The sequence below is a fragment of the Stegostoma tigrinum genome, chromosome 30, assembly GCF_030684315.1.
Source record: "Stegostoma tigrinum isolate sSteTig4 chromosome 30, sSteTig4.hap1, whole genome shotgun sequence".
In the NCBI taxonomy this organism is placed as follows: Eukaryota; Metazoa; Chordata; class Chondrichthyes; order Orectolobiformes; family Stegostomatidae; genus Stegostoma; species Stegostoma tigrinum.
This window is the reverse complement of record NC_081383.1, coordinates 28,339,823-28,365,023: the sequence shown is the minus strand read 5'-3', so window position 1 is coordinate 28,365,023 and position 25,201 is coordinate 28,339,823. Positions and strand designations below refer to the sequence as shown.

At 37.6% G+C, this 25,201-nt stretch overlaps 1 protein-coding gene across 2 annotated transcripts in view; it reads right to left on the bottom strand.

Moving 5' to 3' along the window:
• Nucleotides 1-1,676: 1,676 nt before the first annotated feature.
• The window catches only part of arid3a (AT-rich interactive domain 3A), an 80,256-nt gene continuing 56,731 nt past the window's right edge, over nt 1,677-25,201 (bottom strand). The window contains exons 6-7 of one of the 2 annotated variants that reach the window (XM_059638491.1): nt 16,371-16,460; nt 1,677-12,883 (exon numbers count right to left, since the gene is read on the bottom strand). In XM_059638491.1, the coding sequence (XP_059494474.1) occupies nt 12,729-12,883; nt 16,371-16,460 (245 nt within the window). In that variant the 3' untranslated portion in view covers nt 1,677-12,728. The remainder of the gene's footprint in view (nt 12,884-16,370; nt 16,461-25,201) is intronic. The other variant, XM_059638492.1, reaches the window with a different exon arrangement.

The window sequence follows — 25,201 nt, the reverse complement described above, 5'->3', positions numbered from 1 at the left end:
TAATTAAAAGTTATTCAAAGATAATAAAAGTTTTGGTCATGTTACAGGGTTCGTGGATGAAACAGTTTCACAACCTAAAGAGGCACCTTTGATGTCTCCGGCTGAAGCCATTGTGTACATAGGATATAAATAAATATGGGGCTACTAACACCACTTCAAGGATTATAAAACAAGGATTGATGATTCTCCCTTTGATATCAGTTCAGGTTTGGAAAAAGGAAGATCTGTGCCCTCACTATCCCATTGGCAAAATTATAGATGTGAAACTCCACAAGTGTTATGTAACTTGGTCCACTGGAAATTTCTAGACCCTATCCAGCTTGCTCATTATGTGGTTGATAGAGGTCATATTGCATTCTAGCACGAGTTCACTTTAAAGATAAACAAGCAATTTTTTTTTGTTCATTCACTTACAGGATGAGGACATCCCTAGCTGTGCCAGCGTTTATTAACCATCCCTAGTTGTCCTTGAGGAAGTGGCAGCAAGCTTCCTTCTTGAACCACTGCAGTCCATTTGGTGTAGCTACACCAACAATACTGTTGAGGAGGAAAGTTGTGGGCATGACAGTCATAAGCATGGAAAAAGACCCTTTGATCCAACTCATAGCTCAAATCTAAAGGTTGTGCAACAGTAGAGGGACCTAGCCCTAAACTTGCATAAATAACTGAACATGGTAAGGAGAGACTTAAAGTGGTTAATAAAGGGTATGTCACCCTGTAATTTATCAAAAGGGAGTATAAACAAGAAAAGGAAGGAATTTGCATATAACGCCTGCCCAACCACAACTATAATCCTGCAGAAAGATACAAGGTATTTAAAATGGCACAAAAAGGCGTCATGCAAGCGGTTTCAGAACTTTTTAAAAATTGGTACTTACAAACACTGGATAGGTTGAGACATTTTCCTTGGAAAAAAGTTTGCCTTATTCTCAAATCACAAAAGATCAGAACAAATTGATATGTGGAAACTGTTTACATTGGTGGAAGGATATGAACTACAGGGAGCAAATTCAGAGCTAATTGGCAAAGGAAGCATTGGCAAAATGAGGGAAAATGTATTCACTTGAGTGTCTGGGATCTGCAATGGAAAGTGCTCAACAATGGGATGGAGGCAGAAACAACTGAGGCTTTCAAAAGGGAATTAGATCAATATCTGAAAAGGAAAAAAAATACAGGGCTACTGGAAACAGGCAAGGAAATGACATAAGGTGAACTGCCCCTTTAGAGATCCAGAAGTAAAACGCCTTGTTCTGTGCTGTAACCATTTTATGATTCTCTTGCCAATCACTGAGAAGAAAAAAAAATGAACATATCACTTAAAATGGAGTTTCATGTGTTGATGTGTATCTGTTACAAAGTATATTTGCCCATGTTTTGTCAGGCGGCTTAACTGGAAAACAGAAAAGCCATAGCAAGATATCCACTTGCATAGCAGCAGACAATAATGGTCTCATGAAAACAGTTATCACAATAATGTTATCATATTCTATGCCCATATCACCTCCAATAAAAAACTTTTTTTAAATAAAGCTGTGGTAAAATATATTGGGTGCATGGTCCAGAACACATTTATCATAAAGTTTAATACTGAGACCGGCTACTTCAGATTGTCAACATCTACAATGCTTTGTTGTGGAACACTAGAACACATTTATACAAATAAGCAAAGGGTGAAATTGGGGGGGAAGAAGGCAGAACTTCTAGTTTATTTCAATATCATCAAATCTTATGTTTTAATTTTTATTCCTTTAAATGTACAGATGGTTAAATACAACTTGTTGTTATAAAATGTAAACCATTAGTGACCAGTCACATGACACCAGTACAATTGAGAAAGATGAACACAAAACAGAGATGGAGGTAAGGGATAAATCACATTTTTATAGTTAAAGTTTTGCATAAGGTGAAGTGGTTTTCCTGAGTTGAGAAGTATATTTTCCTGTTGTAACCGATTAGATGACATTTTGTGACATAAATGACATTTTAAAAGATGTACACAAAATTCAATATTTGTCAACATATAAAATAAAAGCCAAATAAACTATCCTCGAACAAAGACATCCCAGAAGCTTTATTTGTGGAAGCTTATTTTTAATTTCTTTTTCACGTCTTCATCACAGGGAACCAAAAGATCGACATGAATAGGTCCCATTTTTTGTCATTCCTCAATTTACATTTTTAGAATGGAACTGACTCATTTTTTTATTAAGGTTGAAAAATAGTGGAATTATTCAGCAAATCTGGTAACATCCGTGGAGAAAAAAAAGCATTAAAGTTTTAGGTCAATGACCTTTTATCTGAACTCAATTGGAAATGTATTTACTCTAATTCTTTTAAAACCAGTTTCAAAGCTGAGTGAATTTTATCTTGATTACTGGCATTCTCATTTTCCTAGTCAATTGCTCAACGAGACTCCCACAAATAAGGTAAAATATGAAAAAAAAGTACGAGGTAACATAGGTTTTCACAATAGTTAAGAGTAAATATTTGATTTCTACAATCACTGGAAGATACACAGTAGTTAATGTTTTCAAAACCCCTGAGAATCACAATCTAGCCTCTAATACACAGTACTAGATTGTAAACAGCACATTGAGACAAAAGTATATATTTATTAGTCATTATTAATTCTAATTCTAACAGCACAGCATAATTATTAGCCTGTACATAGCAAGGACAAGTTGACAATATCAAAGCAGTACGTTCCATAGTGCTTTTGCTTTCTTTAAAGTGTGTTCATTTAAGTCTTTGGTATACAGCAAACCTTATTCTTAAAAAGAAATTTATAGCAGATGATAGAATTTTCATAGAACACTACAAATGGAAAAATTAAAATCAAAAACAATATTTTTAATACTTGACCCTAATGATTACAATCATAAACTTCTAAGACATCATTCAAATTAGATTAATGGCATTCCTTCACAGAGTGCAAGAAACCATTCCAGCAAATTGGATTTATATTTGGATAGCAATTAAAACATTTCACACATGATTTGATTACACTTTAGATGGAAAATTCCTTTACAGTACATATAAATATTTCAAACATAGTTTGATGGAAGTCGCTTCAAAAGACCTTGTTTAGACGTAGTCAGATTTCCAAAAATCCTACATGTCCAAAGATGGGGATTGGCTAAAGGTAATTTTTATGGGCAACTAGGCATTTATTAAGAGAGAACACAGTGTGGAGCTGGAGGAACACAGCAGGCCAGGCAGCATCAGAGGGACAGGAAAGTTGGCATGATGTTGACAAGACGAGTCCCAACCTGAAACATCAGCTTTCCTGCTCCTCTGATGCTGCCTGGCCTGCTGTGTTTCTCCAGCTCCACACTCTGATCTCAGACTCCAGCATGTGCAGTTCTTACTATCTCTGGGCATTTATTAATTTGTTGTTTAAAGTAGAATATAAAATCATATGTGGACTTGTGTCAACATATTATAAACAATCCTGACAATACATCTGAAGTTTATACATACCCTACCCATGGAAATGGATAAAGAGAGGAAATTTGAAAAAACACTGGCAATACACAATCTGTATATACATACACACACACACACACACACGAGCACGCGTGCAAAGGTGGTTTGGCAGAAGTCCCACACGTTTAGCTAAAGAAACAATACCCTCTCTCAAACGTAAGGCCCACCTTCTCTTCTGCTTATCAGGCAGTTGAGAGTACAACAGTGGGTCTTCACTTGGAATAAGGTTCTAAGGGGATAGAAGTTTTTACTGAAGGACTTGCTGGCAATCCAATCACTCTGCACACCATAGTGAAAGACATGGCTGCTGTTCAGAATGCAACCTAAAGATCAACACCCCAGGGCAAAGAAAGGTGATTTGTAGGGGAGTGTTATGGGGAGAGGACTGTAGGAATTCCCTGCTCTCAATCAGGCATTGTGAGCTTTTAACCAGCCCCACACCACACAACCTCCCAACAGTGACAACAACAAGCAGCTTGCACTTTATAGTCTGGGAGGGATACTTATAGGCAAGGCTGTTTGTTGCTGGTTGAATCCCAGCAGTGTCAGGCTGAGGCTGTTAAGTGGTCCTCAACTGGCTACAAGCATCTCAAATTAGTAACAAGATAGGAAGGCCAGCCATGGAGTTTCCTCACCCAGCACTTAATTCAGTTGGAAGCAGGAAAATGTTGGGAAATTTATGCAACTTCCTAACTTAACAAAATGTGCTTGTGACTTCCTACTTCAACTCCTCTGGAAACATAGAATTCCACCTTAAGGTTCCACATTAAGCCCCTTCTCTGACTCCACCCCAATTGAAAGCATATTAACTGGTCTTTGATGGACCTTTGTATTTCTAGCTTTTTATGGTTTATTTCAGAATGACAGTACACAGATTTGTTAAAAAAATCTTTATTGTTCTCATTAGTGGGTAGTAATCATTGCTAATGGGTTTAAATTTTTTTTAATTCTTAGAATAGTTAATGTTGGCTTTTACAAATATGTTCAAGTCCACCTAAGACTGGACACTCATCAAAAATCAGTTGACTAAACTAATTTTGAATCTACATGATTAACCATAAGCCGAATGCAATGAATGTAACTCCAGTTCTGCACTTTAATTAAATTTTCTCCATCTAATTCTTGTCTTTAGCACTTTCTAATGCCAATTGAAACTGAAGTGATGCTGCCTCTACTATCCCTGAAATACCTTTGCTAAAATCTTGTAACAGCTTTCAACAATTCACTGCCAATATTTTAAGCCTTTAAGAACCATCATTATAAGCACAATAAATGAAAAGCAAAGTTAATTTAACATAATGGTTATTTAACAGAAAATAACTGCAACTGTTTGGTAAAATCATATTTTTGGTGAGGTATATTAATCAGCATTCAATATTAAAAATAGATTTCAAACAGAAATAAGTTAGAATTCATGTATATTCAGAGGCTTGTAATAACAATCAATATAGTATTATAAATAAAGCAAGAAAAAGCCAAGTTAGGGTGCCTGGACCATTGAGTTGAGCTTTAAGAGGACTTTTTCCATTTGTAAAGTAACTCGTTATATTGCCAATATAAATCAGGCTATAACCTACCTAAATGACAATGTATTTGTTCATTGGTATTTGCTTTATATCATTACATTAGTTTTGCATTTCATGATGTTGGTACCAAATTTACTGATATAAACAAATTGACTACGGATTCCAAATTGAATTTTTGACCTACAGCACACTGATATTTTGCCTATTGGAAATTTTAGGGAAACAAATGTTACAATCAGAGCATAACTTTACTACCAAAAATATTCATAAAAGGCTGGAAGTGTAAATTAATATTTAATTTGTCCAAGTAAAATGTTCCTTTAAACAGATACCCTGACCAGAACAACCTCCTTTAATATTGCACAGATCTGCAAGTAAGTAATATTTAATTCACCCATTACTGCGCAATATCAAGTGTAACCTTAAATCTGTAAGACAAAGTCATGATTCCATTCAAAAAATATGGATTATAAAATTACCTTGTCATGTTCTCTTGAAAAATTATGCCTATTTTAAAACCACTTAATTCGACTGGACAATGTACAAATTATAAAAAGGAACATTGATGCTTTAACTTCTATCAGTCTCTGTTCAACAACTTCCAGTCAAAAAAAGTGTGCAGGATTCAGGATCCCAATGCATTGGGTGTTATGAGCACTTAAGTGAAAAAGACAAATAAGCTAATCTTGTGCTGACTTTGGGGAGGAGAAATTACAATTACTGGCACAAATTACTGTTTTATAAAACCATTAACAAGACAATTATGCATCTAAAGTCTAAGGAGATTTTTTAAAATGTTGATTATTTGCAATGCAATTTTGATATTTGCTAAGGTTATTGGTTTTGCCCAAATTTATCAAACATAGAGGGAACTAATTTAGAAATCAATTAAAAACTAATACAGTTCATATTTTGAAAGCAGGAAAGGACTTTTAAATAAAAGCAAAATACTTCCAATAAAAAAGTATATTTAGTGAGACATTTCAAACGTGTTATGCAACTATATTTAATTAATTATAATTCCAGTGCTGTCTGTGATGACCTAAAGAGTGTAAATTAAAACAGTGCTTGGAGAAGTCTGAAATCAATCACTTGTATTATTTTAAAGCTGGAGCAATTATTCTGAAGTTGTCTATTCAAATTAAAATGTGGAAAGCAGTCAATCTCTAATGTGCTCCTGAGATGCTGCTTGGCCTGCTGTGTTCATCCAGCCTCACATTTTATAATCTCTAATGTACATTGGTTTACCAAAATGGTCAATGCTTGTTCCATCTGACCATCTGACACAAGCAATTTTATGCCTTGGTGTATTCTAATAAGCAGTAGCTTATGATTGGTGCATACAGCTCTCAAATTACAGGGTTTAGAGTTGCACACTGATTAATAATAATCCTGAAGCAAGTAACTACACATTTTAAAATGTGTAGAGGAGAAATAAATGCAACTAACAAACCACTTTCTTTCCTCCCAATGTTCTTGATGAGATGAGATGAGATGAGATATGGTTCCACACGCACTGGCAACTCTTCAGCATCTCAATCATATCTTTAATTAACCAAAATACATATATTAAGCATAAATTTTTGTTGCTGTTTTTTCTCCCTACCCCATGCTCATGGAATTGTTGCATCCCCTCCCTGTGCCAATTGAGACCAGCCAACTTAATACAAACATGGATCTATTAGTCTTCTTGGTCTAGTGCAGTAACTGGGTGTTTTAAAAACCAGGCTAATCCCTCAAATGTCATTTCTAACAACAGGTTTTTTTTAAAAAAGTTAAAGGTACTGGTAACTGAAACCATTCTGGTCTGAATTGCCCTGCAATATCATTTACATTAGTCAACTAAACTGACAAAGTTTCTTGATGCCTAGATTTGCATAATGAAGATTTTTAATGAGGTAGCTCCAAAAAGCTAAGTCTTTACATACAAGCAATACTTCCATTTCTAAAATCAAAGATTTACTTTGATAAATTACTTTGAAGTATGACCCAGTTATGTGGTGCAACAATTTACCTTTTTCTTTAGTTTACTCTCAAAACTATATATACACTAATCATTTCAAAAAACAAATTTCCTTCCTCCTTTTTTGGTAGTATTATTGTATGAATTTCTCTGATCCCAAGTCCAGGGTCAGCAAGAACAAATTGTGCCCCAAATGGCACCCTGCCAGAATTAAACTTCTGGTGTCAATGACATGATGCTTACTTTTTTCATAGAGTTACAGTAGAACATCAGAACATAGTTCTAATATCATACTAAATTCTTGAATGCTTAAAAGAGAATATAAACTCTGTCCCAAGAACATGCAGGGCAGGGCACATTGGGACATAGTGAAATATCAAAAGGAAAAGAAGAGTATAAATGGAAGTGCTTATAACCGGTTGTTATTAAAATAGTTGTAACCATTTGGAGTAACCACATTTTCACCAAAAAAGGGACAACTTGAAAGCTTACTTCATTTTGGGAAGCTCTATTATTCAGAAGTCAATACTTTATTAATCAAATTTAATTGAGCTTCCACTGCTATCAAGCTCAATTTACCTAAATCTCACCTTTGAGACTTCTTTTCCATTACTTGAATAATAGATATATTTAATCACAATACAGCTCACTATTTAATTCACTTTCATGTTTAAAGCTCTTAAAGTAACAGCAATTATTCTTGGGCTCAAAATTCATAGCTGTTAGCTTTTAAAATGAACTTGAGGCTAAGTCTGCACCTAAAACTTTTAAACAGCATCAAATCAAAAATCTGAAGCCTCCTGATGTTTCTCAACACTTAATTGGTAGTATACTTGTAGAAAGGGAAGAGGTATCTTTTATGTAAGGCACAGAGTCAATTGTGTATTTCACTTTTCAGGCATACAGTCCACAAGTAGCTAGTTACCGACAATGTAAATTTCCACTAATTACTGTTACTATCATAAACATGAGTAATGTTTCCTCTAAATAAGTATTTCTAGAAAAATCAAAAGAAAGAAATTTCATTAGATAGAGCAATCAGAAAATTTTCTTGTTGTATTTATCATACAGGAACTACAACAAACCTTCAAGGATATGCAGATGAAGTCTTTTGTTTTGGGTAAGTTAAAATGCTGGAAAAAGTAAACATAATCCAACAAAGACATCAGAAAGGTTGCCTTATTAAGCAAAAGGTTGAGGCAAACATGAAAAATTGGCCACCAACTAGAAACTGGACAGTTATTAAACTCTGTTCACTAGAATAATTGAACTAAAAACTTATAAAACCCAACAACAGAATCATGTCTAAAAAATGTCAGAGCTACAGTTCTCTAAACGCCAAAGGTGAAGACAGAGCTACAAATTATGCGATTATGTAATTTATTACACCTGATAGCAGAATTAGGTCTAAGATGTCAAAAGTGCAGCTAACTACAAATACAACTAGGCAAAGATCGAGATACAATTCAGTCTACTGATTTATCACTATTTCTGATGTGCTGAACAAGCACTAGATTACAAAAAGAAATCAATCTGGCACAGCTTGTCACCATACAAAAGCAAGAACTACATTTGCCAGCAACAATTGAGTTTCCATCACATCCCCCAAAAGGCTTAGGTCACTGGGTCAACTACAACAACTTATTGATTTTTTTTTAAAAGCCAATATAACCTCCTTGTGCTATTATCTCTGAACATAAATTATCATTTTATCACAGTAATGAAAGCTAAGAGTTACAAAGCTTTATTAGGAGGGACAGGAAATTGCATATTTAATAGATTATTTCCGGCTTATTTGTTACAATGTAAAAAAGGTCAAGATCCCAAGGACAGGCAAGTCCTGGTATCGATGCATTTAGTGAATTCTTTTTACTTCCAAATAGAATCTAATCATCTCAGAAGCACAATGAGGTAGTTTTCTGTTAACTAGTTTTAGTGCCACAGTTAAAAGACAGAATTTATGTAAAAACATATCTTTACATCTCAGAACCAACAGCATCAATAGATTTAACTGCATTCTTACTTTAATTATGAAAATCTGGAGAAAATATTACAGAAAATAAACTATTCTAACATTTTTGCTGCATATTATGACCTGTTCTGTGTTTTCAGAGAAGACTGGTAACATTTATGATAATGGAAAATCTTACAACTACTCTAAAGATCACACAATTTAAGCAATGCTACTGCACCCAATGTTCAGAATCACTTGTTTTCACAAACATCTGACATTATCTAGCTACAAAATCGGACCTGGAAGCAAACAAATATTGACTGAAATACTGAATTGTTAAATGATGAGAAGAATCGGGATCAAATCCTATTTTGGGAATTGAGCAAATAATTTAACTGACATTTCTGTGCAGTACTAAAGAGATGCTGCAGCGTTGGAAGTGCTGTTTATTGGTGTGTTATTAAATGAAGATGCTGGTTACTTTTCCAAATTAAAAATTCCATAACACTATTTCAACAGTAAGGCTCTCTCTCAGTGTACCAGCCAACATTCTTTCTTCAAGAACCACCACTGAGCAATTCATTGTAATACAGTAGCAAAGCGGTACCATTAAAATGAACAAAAATCCAAAGGTCAGAACTAATGATCTAACAGCATTTGAAATTTACATTAAGTGATTAAACAAACTTGGCGGTGGGGGGGGGAAGCAACTATATTGTTGTAAAAATCTATCTGGTACAATATGTCTGTTAGCTAAGGGAATCTGCTCTTCTACTGTGTGGTCTATCTGCAACTCCAGACCTGCAACATGGTTACTCTTAACTGCCCTCTGAAATTGCCCACCAAGTCGTTTCATTTTAGTCAAGAAAGTGGACTACCACCATTAATATGCAAAGATAATTAGGCCTGGGAAATAAATACTTGCTTTGTCAGTGACATCCACATCCATTTTGTTTTCCCTGTTTGCAAGATCTTGTGTAAGTAAGCTGTTGCATTTGACTGTACAACTGTAAATATATTTCAAGAAAAAATATTGACAATAAAGTGCTCTGGGGCAACCTGAGGATGTGAAACTGCAATACAAATGCAAGTACTTTCTTTACAAAGCAGGTCAAAGTCTTGTAAACAGACGACTCAAGACATATCAGCTTTCTTTAAAAAAATGAAAATAAAAGCCCAAAATAGTACAGTCACAACGCCTCAATACAACAGCCTTTGGCCTTCTAGGTTGGGGTTGACCAGCACTTACATTACTGATGGTTAACCATCAATTCCTGAAAAGTAGAAGTCTACAGATTGGATTGAATCAGGTTTCACTACAATGTTGTATTGCAATACAACAGTCTGCCAATACTGCCTATGTATTGGTGCCTCAGGCATTGGTTACCTATTTAACCATACTCAACAAGGGAGAAGGCCTTTGGAAGGAGGGAGGATGGGGAGAAAATAGACAAAAGAAGAAAAATTAAAATGCATACTCCACATGTAGAATTAATTTTACTTGTACCTTAAATGCCACAGATGATACCATTTGTCTAAGCATTTTGACATTATGCAGCAACCTTAAAACAGCCAGTTATTCTAAAGCCATTTACTTTTTTTAAAAAACACAAATTCATTTAAACCAAATTATGTGAAGTGTTGGCACAAAATAACCATCATCAAAAAGACCTTCTTGTAGTGCATTTTAGAAAAGCAAGTTATATTTTGAATTCTAATAATTAGAGGTAGGACAAGATAATGGAGTACTACCTCTATAAATTGTGGGAAACTATGAGTGATAAAGCAAAATTTAATAGAGAATTCTATCTTCAAAGCAAATGTTGAAACCAATTACTTAACTTTCTAATTGTTTCAACCGGAAATGGTTCTCAAGAAGTTGATGCCAGTTTTCAAATAATTATAATTTTGACTTTACCCAAATCACTCCACTCACTGAGTATGGTCAATAAAAGCCAATAACATTTGCCAGAAGTAAACATATTGTCTCCAGCAATATCTGTTTTTCATTAATTTCAATGTGATGTTACAAAATTAATTTCAACATAATAATATCTCTGTCACACTAAAGGCATGATGATGGCAGCACACCATCACATTTGGCTACTGATAAACAATAGTGTAATTAGAAATTAAGGAAAAAAGGAAACCTTGCTGTTCATTGAACAATTTCTTTGAGGCAGTGGAGGAACAGCACTTAACTGAAAATCTACAAATTCAAAAAAGTGAAGTTGTTAACTGCATCCTCTCAAAGAATATATTTCCATTTGGTAGGTTTTCAGTCTCATTGTAACAGCAACCTTACAGTCCTATGAAAGATGGATATAAATGTAGATCTATATAACTTCAAGCATAATAGTTTTTCCCAAAATACCTGTTTCAACGGTGATGCATCAGTTTACACTCTAAAAAGGTGTATTTTTCACAGTATGAACACAAAGCTGATTCTATATAAAATGTTTTACTTCAAATGACACATTAAATACTATAGTGAATGCAGTGGAGCTCAAAGAAGATCATTTCCTTGCAATCAAAAACTATTCATGAACACTTTAGGTCCAACTATTAAATCAAAATCTGCAAAAAGCCTCTGTGACAATAGATATCATATACTTCTAATATTATAATGTCTATGGTCATCTAATGCTTTAACTAAGGTACGTTTCACACCAAAGTTATGTATATCTTATTTAAAATGTTGTAAGATATTTTAAAAATAGCCATCACATTCATGTTTCAGAAAAATCAAATGTATTCAATGGCAGACAGTAAATTATTTTCCCTTCACTGTCATTGCAAAACATAGGGAGATCAGCAAGCAAAATTCTATCCTGCCTCATCAAAATCCAATTTTAAAAATGAACACACTAATATTACAGAATGTCAAGCCAAAAGTGAGAGCTAAAAATGTCAAATTAGTTCTTTTGTCATTTCAAGGAAATTTAATGGGTGATATATGAAGAATTTGTCATCTCAGCACTGCTGAAGTGATACTCAAAATAATGCAAATGAAAGAGAAATGTGTGCTCTTTGAATTTTTGTGCAACGTATCATATTAGAACTAAACGAAACTGTTGAAGAGCAACATTTAAAATTCACCATTTCCAAACACCCACCCCAAATTGTTATGTACAATGGTCCAGATTTTTATTAGAATGGAATGCTCCTTTAAGATCCAATTACATTTGTCAGAAAAATGATCTCATGATAGCTCCACTGTATTAGAGTCTTGTGTTGTGAAATTAAGTAAAATATATTAAAAGTACTGTATATAATAAATATCTGGACAGCTGTAAAAGTCTGTGTATTGCTACATGTATAAGAATGATCAATATAAATGGATAAGCATTGAAACAGCTTATCCCCTTCTTGTTCGGCAGTAACTGAACATACCAAAATGTAAGAAGCAATATCATAGATGTAGTTCAAATTTTCTTTTCCTTCAAAAAATATCAATATTCACTTATAAATCTCAATTAAAATAGCACATCATGGAAATACATATATATTCTTTAAATGCTGAATTTGGCTGAAAAGAAAAATGTAACCAATGGTAAATCTCAATTAAAGATTAAGTAGATTTATGAGGTATTAGTAGTTTTTAAGCTGCTCCTGGTTCTCATTCAGTGACCCAAGAAAGTTTATAAGCAGAGTATGGATTATGCTTAACTGTTGGCCATTCAACTGAAACCTCTGGTCATCAAAAGTTACTTTCCTTGAGAGCTAAAAGCCTGAGAACTCCTTTAAAGTGTTGGCGGTGATGCACTATGCTGAAGTTGGCTTTATTATAGCTGCAGCCTCATGGTGAAGAGTTGTTTGAAGTATGTGATGATGAGGAGGTAGGTGTGCGAGGTACAGGCAGGCTAGGTGTACCCTGAGAATTGTTATTCTTGCTGTTATTTCCTTTGGTGCTCGATGCACCAGATATACCAGGTCCTTGACCAAACAGAACACCTATTTAAAACAAAATATCCTTTAATATGTTTAATTTAGAATACCATTTTAAAATATTGGAAATAGTCATTAAATTTACAGCTCATTTATAATTAATATTTAGTCAAGTAATACATCAAATCATTACCAAACCAACTATACACACTCTCAAACACAGAAACAGCATTGAAGGATGTAACTAGTTGTAATCAGACAAGTTTTCATGCAACAAGATCAGGAAATGGGAGAAATTCCAATATCATGAGAAACATTGCTGTAACCACTGATACACTTTATAGGATACTTTGCTTATAATAAAATGTTGTTTGGAAAATTAAAGAAAACCTGTGAATTCCTTCAACAGTTGACAATTGTGAAAATTAGACATGCTACAGTGACACAGAGGACAACATTACTCTGGCCCCAAAATTCTGCCCTCAAGTCAGGATGTGGCCAGAATATTGGCGGCTTGATTTTTACCCTTCATTGTTTGAGAAGATACTTTGATTCAAGGTAATCAAAAGCTAAAAGGAGATTTAGGGAATGGAATTTTAAAAATGAAATAATAAGGGGAACCCAACTATGAGTACTTCAATATTAACTAGATGATGAAGAGTGGCATGGGTGATTTGTTACCATGTGCAAAACTCCTTTCTAAATCACTAATAAAATTCGACAAGGAAGATTTGCTATTTGATCTAGTAATGGGATGAACCAGAACAGAAATAGAAGTAAAAGCAAAACAATGTTTAAACAATCACGTGAGAAAGCATGGTTGATTAAAGATATATGGCCACAAGTGAAAGAGGCATACAAACAGCAGAGAATGGCAAGTAACAGAGCATAGTAGAGAAGTAGAAAACATATAAATTGATTGAGAAACTACAGTATTAAATTACTAACAAACATAAACAAAATAGTAAAATGTTTACGTGTACATCAATATAGAAGCTTGAATGGGAACAGGACCATTAAGGGACACAAAAGATAATACTGCAGGAAAGGATGAGAGAGTCTGCAGAATATTTAAAAATCACTTTGATAAATACCAGGGAGACAGGACAACTAGACAAGAAATTGAAAGACAAGTCGATAGTAATGAGATGAGATAAGTGCACTTAAAATAATAGAAGGAAGATCTATTGAACAAATTTGAAAAAAATCAAAATTTGACAAGGTCCCTTGGTTCAATAGATGGCATCCATGTATTTTAGAAGAATTTAGGGAAGAGATAGCAAAGGCATTATGATTCATGTTTAACTATTTGCTAGAAAAGATTAGGTGTTAATGGACTGACAGATAGCTGGCATAATTCCAATTTGTTTTTTTCCTGGGCGGGGGGGGAAGAAATCAGAGGGCAGAACACATTGGAGGAAGTTGTATGCCAGCCATTTTAACATCAGTTGTGGGAGGAATAGTGGAATTCATACTGAAGGTGAGAACAGAATTGCATCTACAATTGAGAAGTAACAGCAATAATCAGGGTGGATGTCAAAGAGGAAAATCTTGCTTGGACAAACTTCTTGGGTTTTTTGAGGATGTAACAGAGAACAGACAATAGTTATACCAGAGAGATAACAGATTTTCAGAAGGTCTTCGATAAGGTGTCTCAGATCAGACCAATAAGGATAGACAATATGAGGTCAGAGGACATATGGCAAAACTGTTTGTTAGTTGGCTTCAAATTAGAAAGCAGAGTGTAGGAATTCAGCGTTATTATTTCAAGTGCAGGGTGGAATGTAGTATTTCACCAAGATAAATGCATGGCCCGCTGTTGTTCTTGATTTACATTAATAATTTTATCTTTGGAATCAAAAATGCAATTTCTAAATTTGTGAATGACACCAAATTCAGATGGGGAGGGGGTGGGGGGTTGCAAATGGGAGGTGGAAGATGTTGAATATCAAGGACCTGAACAAACTACAGGAGCACTTTATTAAACTTGTAGAACAAGTGAATAATTGGCTTTTGAAATCTATTTACAGATAAATGTGAGATTGTCCCATTTTGAACAGGGAATAGCTTATTCCTGGAAGAGGTGTAAATCTAGTAGAGAGTAGAAAAACACTGATCTGGAATTCAAATGCACTAATCACAAAAAAAAGGTGCTAGCGAGTTTTGAGAAGATTTGTAGCTCAGGTTGAGGTTCTGGATGTGAGTTTGCTCGCTGAGCTGGAAGGTTTGTTTTCAGACGTTTCATCACCATACTAGGTAACATCATCAGTGAGCCTCCGACGAAGCGTTGGTGTTATGTCCCGCTTTCTATTTATCTGGTTAGGTTTCCTTGGGTTGGTGATGTCATTTCCTGTTCTTTTTCTCAGGGGATGGTAGATGGGCTGCAAATCAATGTGTTTGTTGATGGAGTTCCGGTTGGAATGCCATGCTTCTAGGTTCCAACCGGAACTCCATCAACAAACACATGGGCTCCAAATCAATGTGTTTGTTGATGGAGTTCCGGTTGGAACCTAGAAGCATGGCATTCCAACCGGAACTCCATCAACAAACACATTGATTTGCAGCCCATCTACCATCCCCTGAGAAAAAGAACAGGAAATGACATCACCAACCCAAGGAAACCTAACCAGATAAATAGAAAGCGGGACATAACACCAACGCTTCGTCGGAGGCTCACTGATGATGTTACCTAGTATGGTGATGAAACGTCTGAAAACAAACCTTCCAGCTCAGCGAGCAAACTCACATCCAGAACTAAAAAAAGGTGTTACATGTTAGAAAGATCATTTTTAAAAAAACAATAAGCTTCGTGTTCAGAGGGATAGAATTTGGAAGTAATGAAGCAATATTAAATCCAAAATGTACCTTGGCTACAGAACACATGCCGTTTTTGTCACCAGATTCTTAAAAAAGATATGGTAGCAATGAAGACAGCAAGGAGAAGATTTAAAAGGACGCCTATCAGAAGAGGACAGACAGGTTGGTTCTCTTTTCTTGAAAAAGGGCTAATAAAGGTGTTCAAAATTATGAAAGGTAGACTGGAGAGACAGAATATTTCCTTTTGTGGGGAACAGCACAACTAGAGACTATCTATACAAGATGGTCACAAAAATTCCAATAGGGAAAGCAGAAGAAGCTTCTTCACCGAGAATGATAAGAATGTGGAACTTGTTGCCAAAGGGGGTAGCTGATGGAAATAATATAAATGCAATTTAGGTTGGGGGGGGGGGGGGCGAGGGGTGGTGGGAAGAGAAGGTACGAGCATTTCAGATAAAAGCAAATCAAGGATTGGATGGAAGGAGCTCAAGTAAACATGGACACCAGCATGGACAGATTGGGTTGAATGGCTTCTTTGTTTCGTACATTCTAGGTGATCACAATTTGGAGTTCATATTGGAATACTCTGAAATAAATCTTAGGATTGCACATGAAATAGAAAGGGAATCCAACTTTTCATTACAGAATGGCAGATCAAAACACATATTTTCTCTAGTCTATTTAACAAATTATACTTGAAGTATCCCATATGTTCAACATGAAACTTCAGATTCACCTGTGTAAACAACCCCATTGATCTCCACTGACATACTGATACTGCTCATGCCATTTGTTGTAAGGTTCAATGCTGATTCTTGGCGGTCTGCTGGGAAACAAAAAGTCATGTTAACAATTCACCATGGGAAAATCAATTCAAGAGATGAAATGTTACAAGTTGGGCCTGGGTCAAAATACATTACTGTTCCACTTCAGAATTTCTGTACAAAATCTAGGTGAGTACTTTCAGTGCAGTACAAAGTATTATTCAGATGTCAATTCAGTGTTTAGTTGTATTCAGGTATTAATTGGACCATCAATGGGTTTAGAAAGGCATTGTTGAGCAGCATTTACATGTGTCCCTGCTAATAACACATTTTGCAAATGAATAAAGACCAGTTTTGTCTCCAGTTCTGTTCTTCACTGCCTATTTATCATTGATTGGTAGAACTACTGTCTTTCAACAACCTGCCTTATCACAGTTTATAAAATAATGAGGGTTATAGATAGGGTTAACGGTGGCTGTCTTCTCCATTGGATGGGGAATTAAGACTAGAGGGCATATTTTTAAAAAGGTGAGAGGAGAGAGAGTTAAAAAAGACATGAAGGGTAATTTTTTTTTTAAAAAACACAGAGGGTAGTTTAGAAGTGGAATGAGCTTCCTGACCAAGTGGTGGGTAAGGGTACAATTAAGATTAAAAAAAATTTGGATAATTACATGAATAGGAAAGGTGTAGAGACACATGGGACAGCAGCAGGCAGGTCGAACTAGTTTAGTCTGGGATTATGTTCGGCATGGACTGGTTGGACTGTAGGATCTTTCTCTGTGCTGTATGACTATGACTATGACTCTACCACAGGTCACCTGTATCAAAACACAGTGCCTGTATCTTCAGGACTGTCCAAAACAAGCTCAGAGATGCAGAACACCTGGTTGAATCAGAAAGCTGACTAATTTCAGTCATTGCAGACCCAAAAGATTGGAATAAATTCTATGATGCTCTGAAATCTGTCTACTGACACCAGTCTACTGCTCATCAATCTTCAATGCTGAGGGAGGGGTAGAAATTTCTCACAGGAAAAAGGTCCAAATAAAAGAATGGTGAACCTAACACTTAATTACGTCCTCAAATTGGTTGTCTTCAAATCTATGAAGACACAATAAACAGGCTACCACAAGTTACCAACAAGCGCTCCCTTAAGGAATTTCCAACTGTTTTACGCAATGACTGCAACCATACATCTGCCTAATCCCAAAGCTCCAGAAGCAGCTGCTATCCCAGTGGAGGTCTACAAAACTAGAAGTCAATGCAATAATCACTGAACTCAGTTCACTTGAGAACAAAGAACCATTCTGTATAAATAAAAACATGCCTCCATATTTCAACTGTATAGGCAGAAAATAACTCTCAAAATTTGCAACAGTCATTATAGGAATTCCACTCCTCTCCATTGCTGACAGAATCATCACAGGAATCCTTCGGGAGCTAGTTAACACAACATCAATAGCAGCACCTCCTTTAGAACATCAGTGCATTTTCGAAAAATGGTCAGGATAAAAAGGACTGAAATGATGTTGGCAGTTAGACAGCTCCAGGAAAAATATGAAAAACAGAATACAGACCTCTAAACCATGTTTGCTGCGTATCCAAGGCATTTGACAGAATTAGCCATGAAAGCCTTTGGAAGATAATGCAAAATTTTGGCTAACCTTGGAAATTCATCACAATTGTCCAGCAGTTTAATGACAGCATGCCATCCATGTCCCAGATGACAACGAATCTTCAGATCCAGTTCTAATTGCCAGATGAGTTAAATATAAATTATATAATACTAGCATACATCCTCTTCTGCGTGTTCTCTCCAATGCCTTCCAAGTTAGCAATACTAGCATCAAAACCAGATATTGTTAAGAACCAGTATTGCTTAATAGGAGACAACTCCAAACAAAGATCAAAGTTTCCAAGGATGCTGCCAAACATTTCCTGTTTGCCAATGACTGTGCACTGGTTGCTGTTTCAGAGCTGCAACTGTAATGTAGCACGGATATGTTGCATTCACTAGAGAAACATTAGCTGTGCAGTCATCAAAAAACAAACCAAATTAACAGACTGCCAGAAAAGCCACTCTTAGATCCAATGTTTCCATTCACCACCAAACATGTAAGCAGTGGGTGAGTTCATTTCTCTCAGCAGCATACGCTCAAACTGCCAGTACTGGCAATGACATGTAGCCTTCAGCAGACTTTGACCAATTTGGAAAGGAAGAGTTGTAATCTGCCTATCAAACAAGAAGTCTGTACAGCAAAAGTCTTGCTCATTCTATTCTACACATAAAAGACTTGGATAGCAGAGTCACGTCAAGAAGTCAACTACATTTACTTGAACTGCCTTCAGAATCTTTGAAGACAACATGGCAGGGAAAAAATACCAGGGAAGTGTTCAATCAGCTGGCATGCTAAATATCCACAACATATACTCAGTCATAGATAATAAAACGTGAGGCTGGATGAACACAGCAGACCAAGCAGCATCTCAGGAGCACAAAAGCTGACGTTTCGGGCCTAGACCCTTCATCAGAGAGGGGGATGGGGAGAGGGAACTGGAATAAATAGGGAGAGAGGGGGAGGCGGACCGAAGATGGAGAGTAAAGAAGATAGGTGGAGAGAGTATAGGTGGGGAGGTAGGGAGGGGATAGGTCAGTCCAGGGAAGACGGACAGGTCAAGGAGGTGGGATGAGGTTAGTAGGTAGATGGGGGTGCGGCTTGGGGTGGGAGGAAGGGATGGGTGAGAGGAAGAACCGGTTAGGGAGGCAGAGACAGGTTGGACTGGTTTTGGGATGCAAACTGAGCGGAGGTGTTCTGCAAAGCAGTCTCCAAGCCTCCGCTTGGTTTCCCCAATGTAGAGGAAGCCACACCGGGTACAGTGGATGCAGTATACCACATTGGCAGATGTGCAGGTGAACCTCTGCTTAATGTGGAATGTCATCTTGGGGCCTGGGATAGGGGTGAGGGAGGAGGTGTGGGGACAAGTGTAGCATTTCCTGCGGTTGCAGGGGAAGGTGCCGGGTGTGGTGGGGTTGGAGGGCAGTGCGGAGCGAACAAGGGAGCCACGGAGTGAGTGGACTCTCCGGAAAGCAGACAGGGGTGGGGATGGAAAAATGTCTTGGGTGGTGGGGTCGGATTGTAAATGGCGGAAGTGTCGGAGGATGATGCGTTGTATCCGGAGGTTGGTAGGGTGGTGTGTGAGAACGAGGGGGATCCTCTTTGGGCGGTTGTGGCGGGGGCGGGGTGTGAGGGATGTGTTGCGGGAAATACGGGAGACGCGATCAAGGGCGTTCTCGATCACTGTGGGGGGAAGTTGCGGTCCTTGAAGAACTTGGACATCTGGGATGTGCGGGAGTAGAATGTCTTATCGTGGGAGCAGATGCGGCGGAGGCGGAGGAATTGGGAATAGGAGATGGAATTTTTGCAGGAGGGTGGGTGGGAGTCGGTGGGCTTGAAATGGACATCAGTTACAAGCTGGTTGCCTGAGATGGAGACTGAGAGGTCCAGGAAGGTGAGGGATGTGCTGGAGATGGCCCAGGTGAACTGAAGGTTGGGGTGGAAGGTGTTGGTGAAGTGGATGAACTGTTCGAGCTCCTCTGGGGAGCACAACTGCACCTCCCAGTCGCAAACCATTTCCACTCCCCCTCCCATTCTCTAGATGGCATGTCCATCATGGGCCTCCTGCAGTGCCACAATGATGCCACCCGAAGGTTGCAGGAACAGCAACTCATATTCCGCCTGGGAACCCTGCAGCCTAATGGTATCAATGTGGACTTCACCAGTTTCAAAATCTCCCCTTCCCCTACTGCATCCCTAAACCAGCCTAGTTCGTCCCCTCCCCCCACTGCACCACACAACCAGCCCAGCTCTCCCCACCCCCCCCCAACCCACTGCATCCCAAAACCAGTTCAACCTGTCTCTGCGTCCCTAACCGGTTCTTCCTCTCACCCATCCCTTCCTCCCACCCCAAGCCGCACCCCCATCTACCTACTAACCACATCCCACCTCCTTGACCTGTCCGTCTTCCCTGGACTGACCTATCCCCTCCCTACCTATACTCTCTCCACCTATCTTCTTTACTCTCCATCTTCGGTCCGCCTCCCCCGCTCTCCCTATTTATTCCAGTTCCCTCTCCCCATCCCCCTCTCTGATGAAGGGTCTAGGCCCGAAACGTCAGCTTTTGTGCTCCTGAGATGCTGCTTGGCCTGCTGTGTTCATCCAGCCTCACATTTTATTATCTTGGAATTCTCCAGCATCTGCAGTTCCCATTATCTCTGATATAGTCAGTCACAACCAGGTTAGGCTGTTTATGTAGCCAAAATGCCCAAAGTCTTCTTTGCAGAGCTCGACACTGGTGTGCACTCTGATGGTGACCAAAGAAAGCACTACAAAATCTCTGAAGGTTTGATATCAACTTAAATCCTCAGGAGGGGCTCACTAGGATTGCTGTTGCCAGTGCAACCAAATTCAGAAGATGAAACAGCTTTCTTTGGAAGCAAATGCATACCAAAGAGAGGGGGAAAAAACAGTAGGAAAGGAAATTTAAGCCAGCAATTCAGTCAAAACTCAATTGTCCACAGTGTTCATCCCTAAGGTGGATTCATGTTTTTAAGCCCATAGATCAAATATTGTTAGATTAAATTTATTAAAGATTCACGGAAGCACTCACGCGTCTGAATGCAGCATGACTTGGACAACATTTAGGTCTAGCCTGATAAGTATGAAGCAACTTTCACACGCATGCCAGTCAATAACTTTATCAAAGTGAAGCGGATCCAACCATCGCCCATTGACATTCAATGGTACTACCATTATTGAATATACCACTATCAACATCCTGAGGGGATAGCACTGACTAGAAACTAAAGTGAACTAATCATATAAATACTGTGGCTTCCATGGCTTGTAAAAGGCAGGGAATTCTGTGATGGGTACACCGTCTGTGACCCTTGAAAGTTTGCGCATGAGGTCTAAAGGCAAAGACACAGTCAAGAATGCACTGGAACATTCTCAAGTTGTCTGGATGAATGCAGCTCCAACAACGTTCAACACAATTCAAGATGAGACAGCCTGCTTGACTGGCACCCGACTGATACCATCAACTTGCATTCCCTTCACCAAAGACACACAGTGGGAGCAATGGGTATAATATGTATTTGACACATTACAACAGTTCAGCAAAGATCCATAGACAGCAGTTTCCAAACCTGCAATCTCTACCAACCAAAAGGACAAAGGGTAGCAAAAGCACAAGGACACTACCACCTCTAAGTTCCCCTCCAAACCACATCCTATCCTGGCTTGGAACTGCAACATCCTTCACTGTTGCTGGGTCAAAATCCTGGAACTTCCTCCCGAACGGCACTGGTGGGTGTACCTGCTCCACATAGACTGCAGCAGTTCAAGACAGCTTATTTCCACCTTCTCAAGGACAAATTAAGGATGGGCAATTATTGGCCATGAACACATTTTTAAAAAGTAACTCCACAAATAAGACACTGAATAAAGACACTATGAGACAGCACAATCCTGTTTTACTAAACTCAAATAGTATGTAAATAATTGAGACTTCAAAAGATTTAACCTGACAATATTTGATCTATGGGCTTAAAATGCATAGCACATTACACCTTTCATTTTTATTCTGCAAATTAAGAGGACCTGCACACTTTGCAACATATTATTATTATGGAAATTTCAGAATAATGCATATTTGCCATCATTTTGTAAATACTGGCTTTTGTAGTCACCCAAATGCTGAACAAAACTTTACCAAACACTATAAATGATCGTTACATTGGTCAGGAAAAGTGAGCAGCAGGAAAAGTCCTGATCTATATTTAACCCTCAATCAACCGAGCCATGAACAAACTAATCCATCATTTGCTGTTTGGGGACTACACTTAAGTGAAGCACTGCAGGCAATTTCACTTAAATCAAAAATTTGTGCCTAATGTGCAAAAAGAAGCACATGCAGATTTCAGAACATGTGTTTTATTACAATTGCTATGGAAGGAATCATAAACCAAAATAAACAAATACACTAAATGGCCCCCAACTGAAGAACTTACCAACAACATTTCACTTTTTGGTGACTTTAACACCACTAATCAAACATGAATTAACAGGTAAATGATACTTCAAAGAAAATCAAACAAATTGTTGAAAGATACACCTTGTAAAATTGTAAGCACCCGCATCAATCCCCACAATATAAAGCAAAGTGCAGTTCCAAAATTCTCAACTCAGTTTCTGGTTTTTGGGAGATCACACCTTCTCACTCAAATCAATTTTACCCTCGCACTGGATTCAACCAACCTCTCCGGAAACGGTTCTCACCTAAATGGCACACTACTTCAGAACTTTTCTCATACAATCTTGACGGCAAAGATTCCTGAGAGGCTCCTTTACCTAACCTCTTCAATAAATCCTGTTAAAAATTGCCTGGTTAGCTCTGGCAAAATTGAAACAACAGCAGTACAGTTATCCAATTCACAATCCTGGCTGAAGCCCTACCTTTGGCTTCCTATCCTGTTTAAACTGTACAAATACAGTTGCATGCATGCAAAACTCCTTGAAAATATGCCTTCTCCATTCTTTCTACAGCTGCAGGTATCCTTTCTATCTGACAGCACACAGCTACAGATCTTCACTTACTGCCCACTTGTACTGCTTAGAGGTCAAGGGACCAGTGTTTTTACAAAATGAAACTGCAATTAGCAATTAATGTAAAAATCTTAAAAGTATTTTGCAAGAGTTCTTCATAACACTATAGGTATTTTGTAATTTATTTTAAAAAAAAACTTTCCTTGCTGTACTACTCCAGGTCAACGTCACAGAGATGTACAGCATGGAAACAGACCCTTTGGTCCAACTTGTCCATGTCGGCCAGGTATGATAAATTAATCTAGTTCCATTTGCCAGCATTTGGCCCATATCCCTCTAAACCCTTCCTATTCACATATCCATCCAGATGCCTTTTAAATGTTATAATTGTACCAGCCTCCACCACTTCCTCTGGCAGCTCATTCAACACATGCACCACCTCACTGCATGAAAAAGTTGCCCCTTAGGTCCCTTTTAAAACTTTCCCCTCTCAGCTTAAATCTATGTCCTCTAATTTTGAACTCCCCACCCCAGGCAAAGACCTTGTCTATTTACCTTATCCATGCCCCAAAGTCATCACAATATTGAAGAAAACATAAAATGAATTTACTTAACACTATAATGTATACAGTATATACTAACTATATTCTAACTATCTGAAACAACTCAGATTGTGTACTTATACTGCATCTTTCACCTTGAATGAGGAGCCAATGTACTACTTTTATCCTGTCAAGTCATGGCTTTATTTGTAAGCAAAAGTAGCAGCAGGTGTGTGTATGGCAAGGTCCCGTAAACAGAAAATCATATTTAGCATTTAAACACTTTTCAGTATTAAGGGGTGAATGTTGACCAGAAGATGGAAAATATCTGTGCCTTTCTTCACCAAATTCTACAAACATCTGATTCTGTTCCTTGCCATGGAATTCTAGCATGCCTGTAAACCTCTGACACTAACTCACATGCAATGCAAACATCACAGTCCCTAGATTTTAATATCTGAACATGATCAGCACACTTTAGAACACCCCCATGAATGCGCTTTGCAATAAGACTGCCCAACTTTCCTACAGCATTAACTTTGTAGCAATTGTCTCAAATGACTAAATATATTTTAACTCATTGAATGTCAGCACTATGAAACGTTCCTAGCCAAACCAAAACCTAGAGTTAAATCTGATAGAATTCCTCAACACATTAGTGAGATCCAAGCTTTTCTTAATGTTAAGTTCAAGTTCACTAATTTCCTTTTTTCCCCTGGAGTCAAGATTTTCCCTTTCCTTGGAACTTCAAATTCAGATTTGTATTATTCAATTCCTCTCAGAAGTGCATGAGCAACAGAGACTGTCATACTGATTAGCCAATAAACACAGTAAAACTGCGCAATCTTTTGCACTCAACTTTGGCAAATTCCACTGTATTCACCCCCAGCTGTGAATACATAACCTGCAAGAGACTCCTATTTGTAAGAACCTCTATTAGAGACTAACAACTGTTTTTTTAAAAAAAAATCTGAATTACCAGTAATCAACTTAAAGGAATCGCTCGACAAGATGAGACTTTTATTATAACCAAAACAACTAAAAATGAATATCAACTAAAAGCAGAATAAATAAAACTCATTACCGGCCTATTATGACCTGTAACCATGTACTGCTTATGTACTTGTTCTCCACAAAATTAATTTCTCAGGAAATAATCTGCAGTTTTCAACATGTTCATGTTTCTCCAATTTGCCAAGTCATAATGTTCAGCGACGGAAGATCCTCTCCCTTCGTTCTGATAGTTCCAAATCAACATTAAACTGCAAGCTCAACCCCAGTGATTTCTTTACTTGGCCTCATCAGCAGAAGTCTTCCAATATCCTTCAATTGCTATATGTTCCTTCTCTTCACCCAGTGGACCAGCTTTCCTCAGCATTTTGTCTGATAACTAACTACTGTTTTTTTCTTTGCAGACTGCAGCAACCGCTGGCCCTGTCTCTCTTGCTCTCTCCGTATTCAGGACTTTCTCCTCAATCAGGCTGCCGACAAGCTACAAACCAGCACAAGGCAAGACAGTTGTCTCTTTGTGATGAGTATGGAACATGATGTTGAGTCCATAAGTTTCAATATGGGTCTCCTGTTCCTATCACAAACATCAGGCTGTTGCCAGATAAAGTCCAGTACAATTTCACAACACATCTTCTTTTCAGGGTA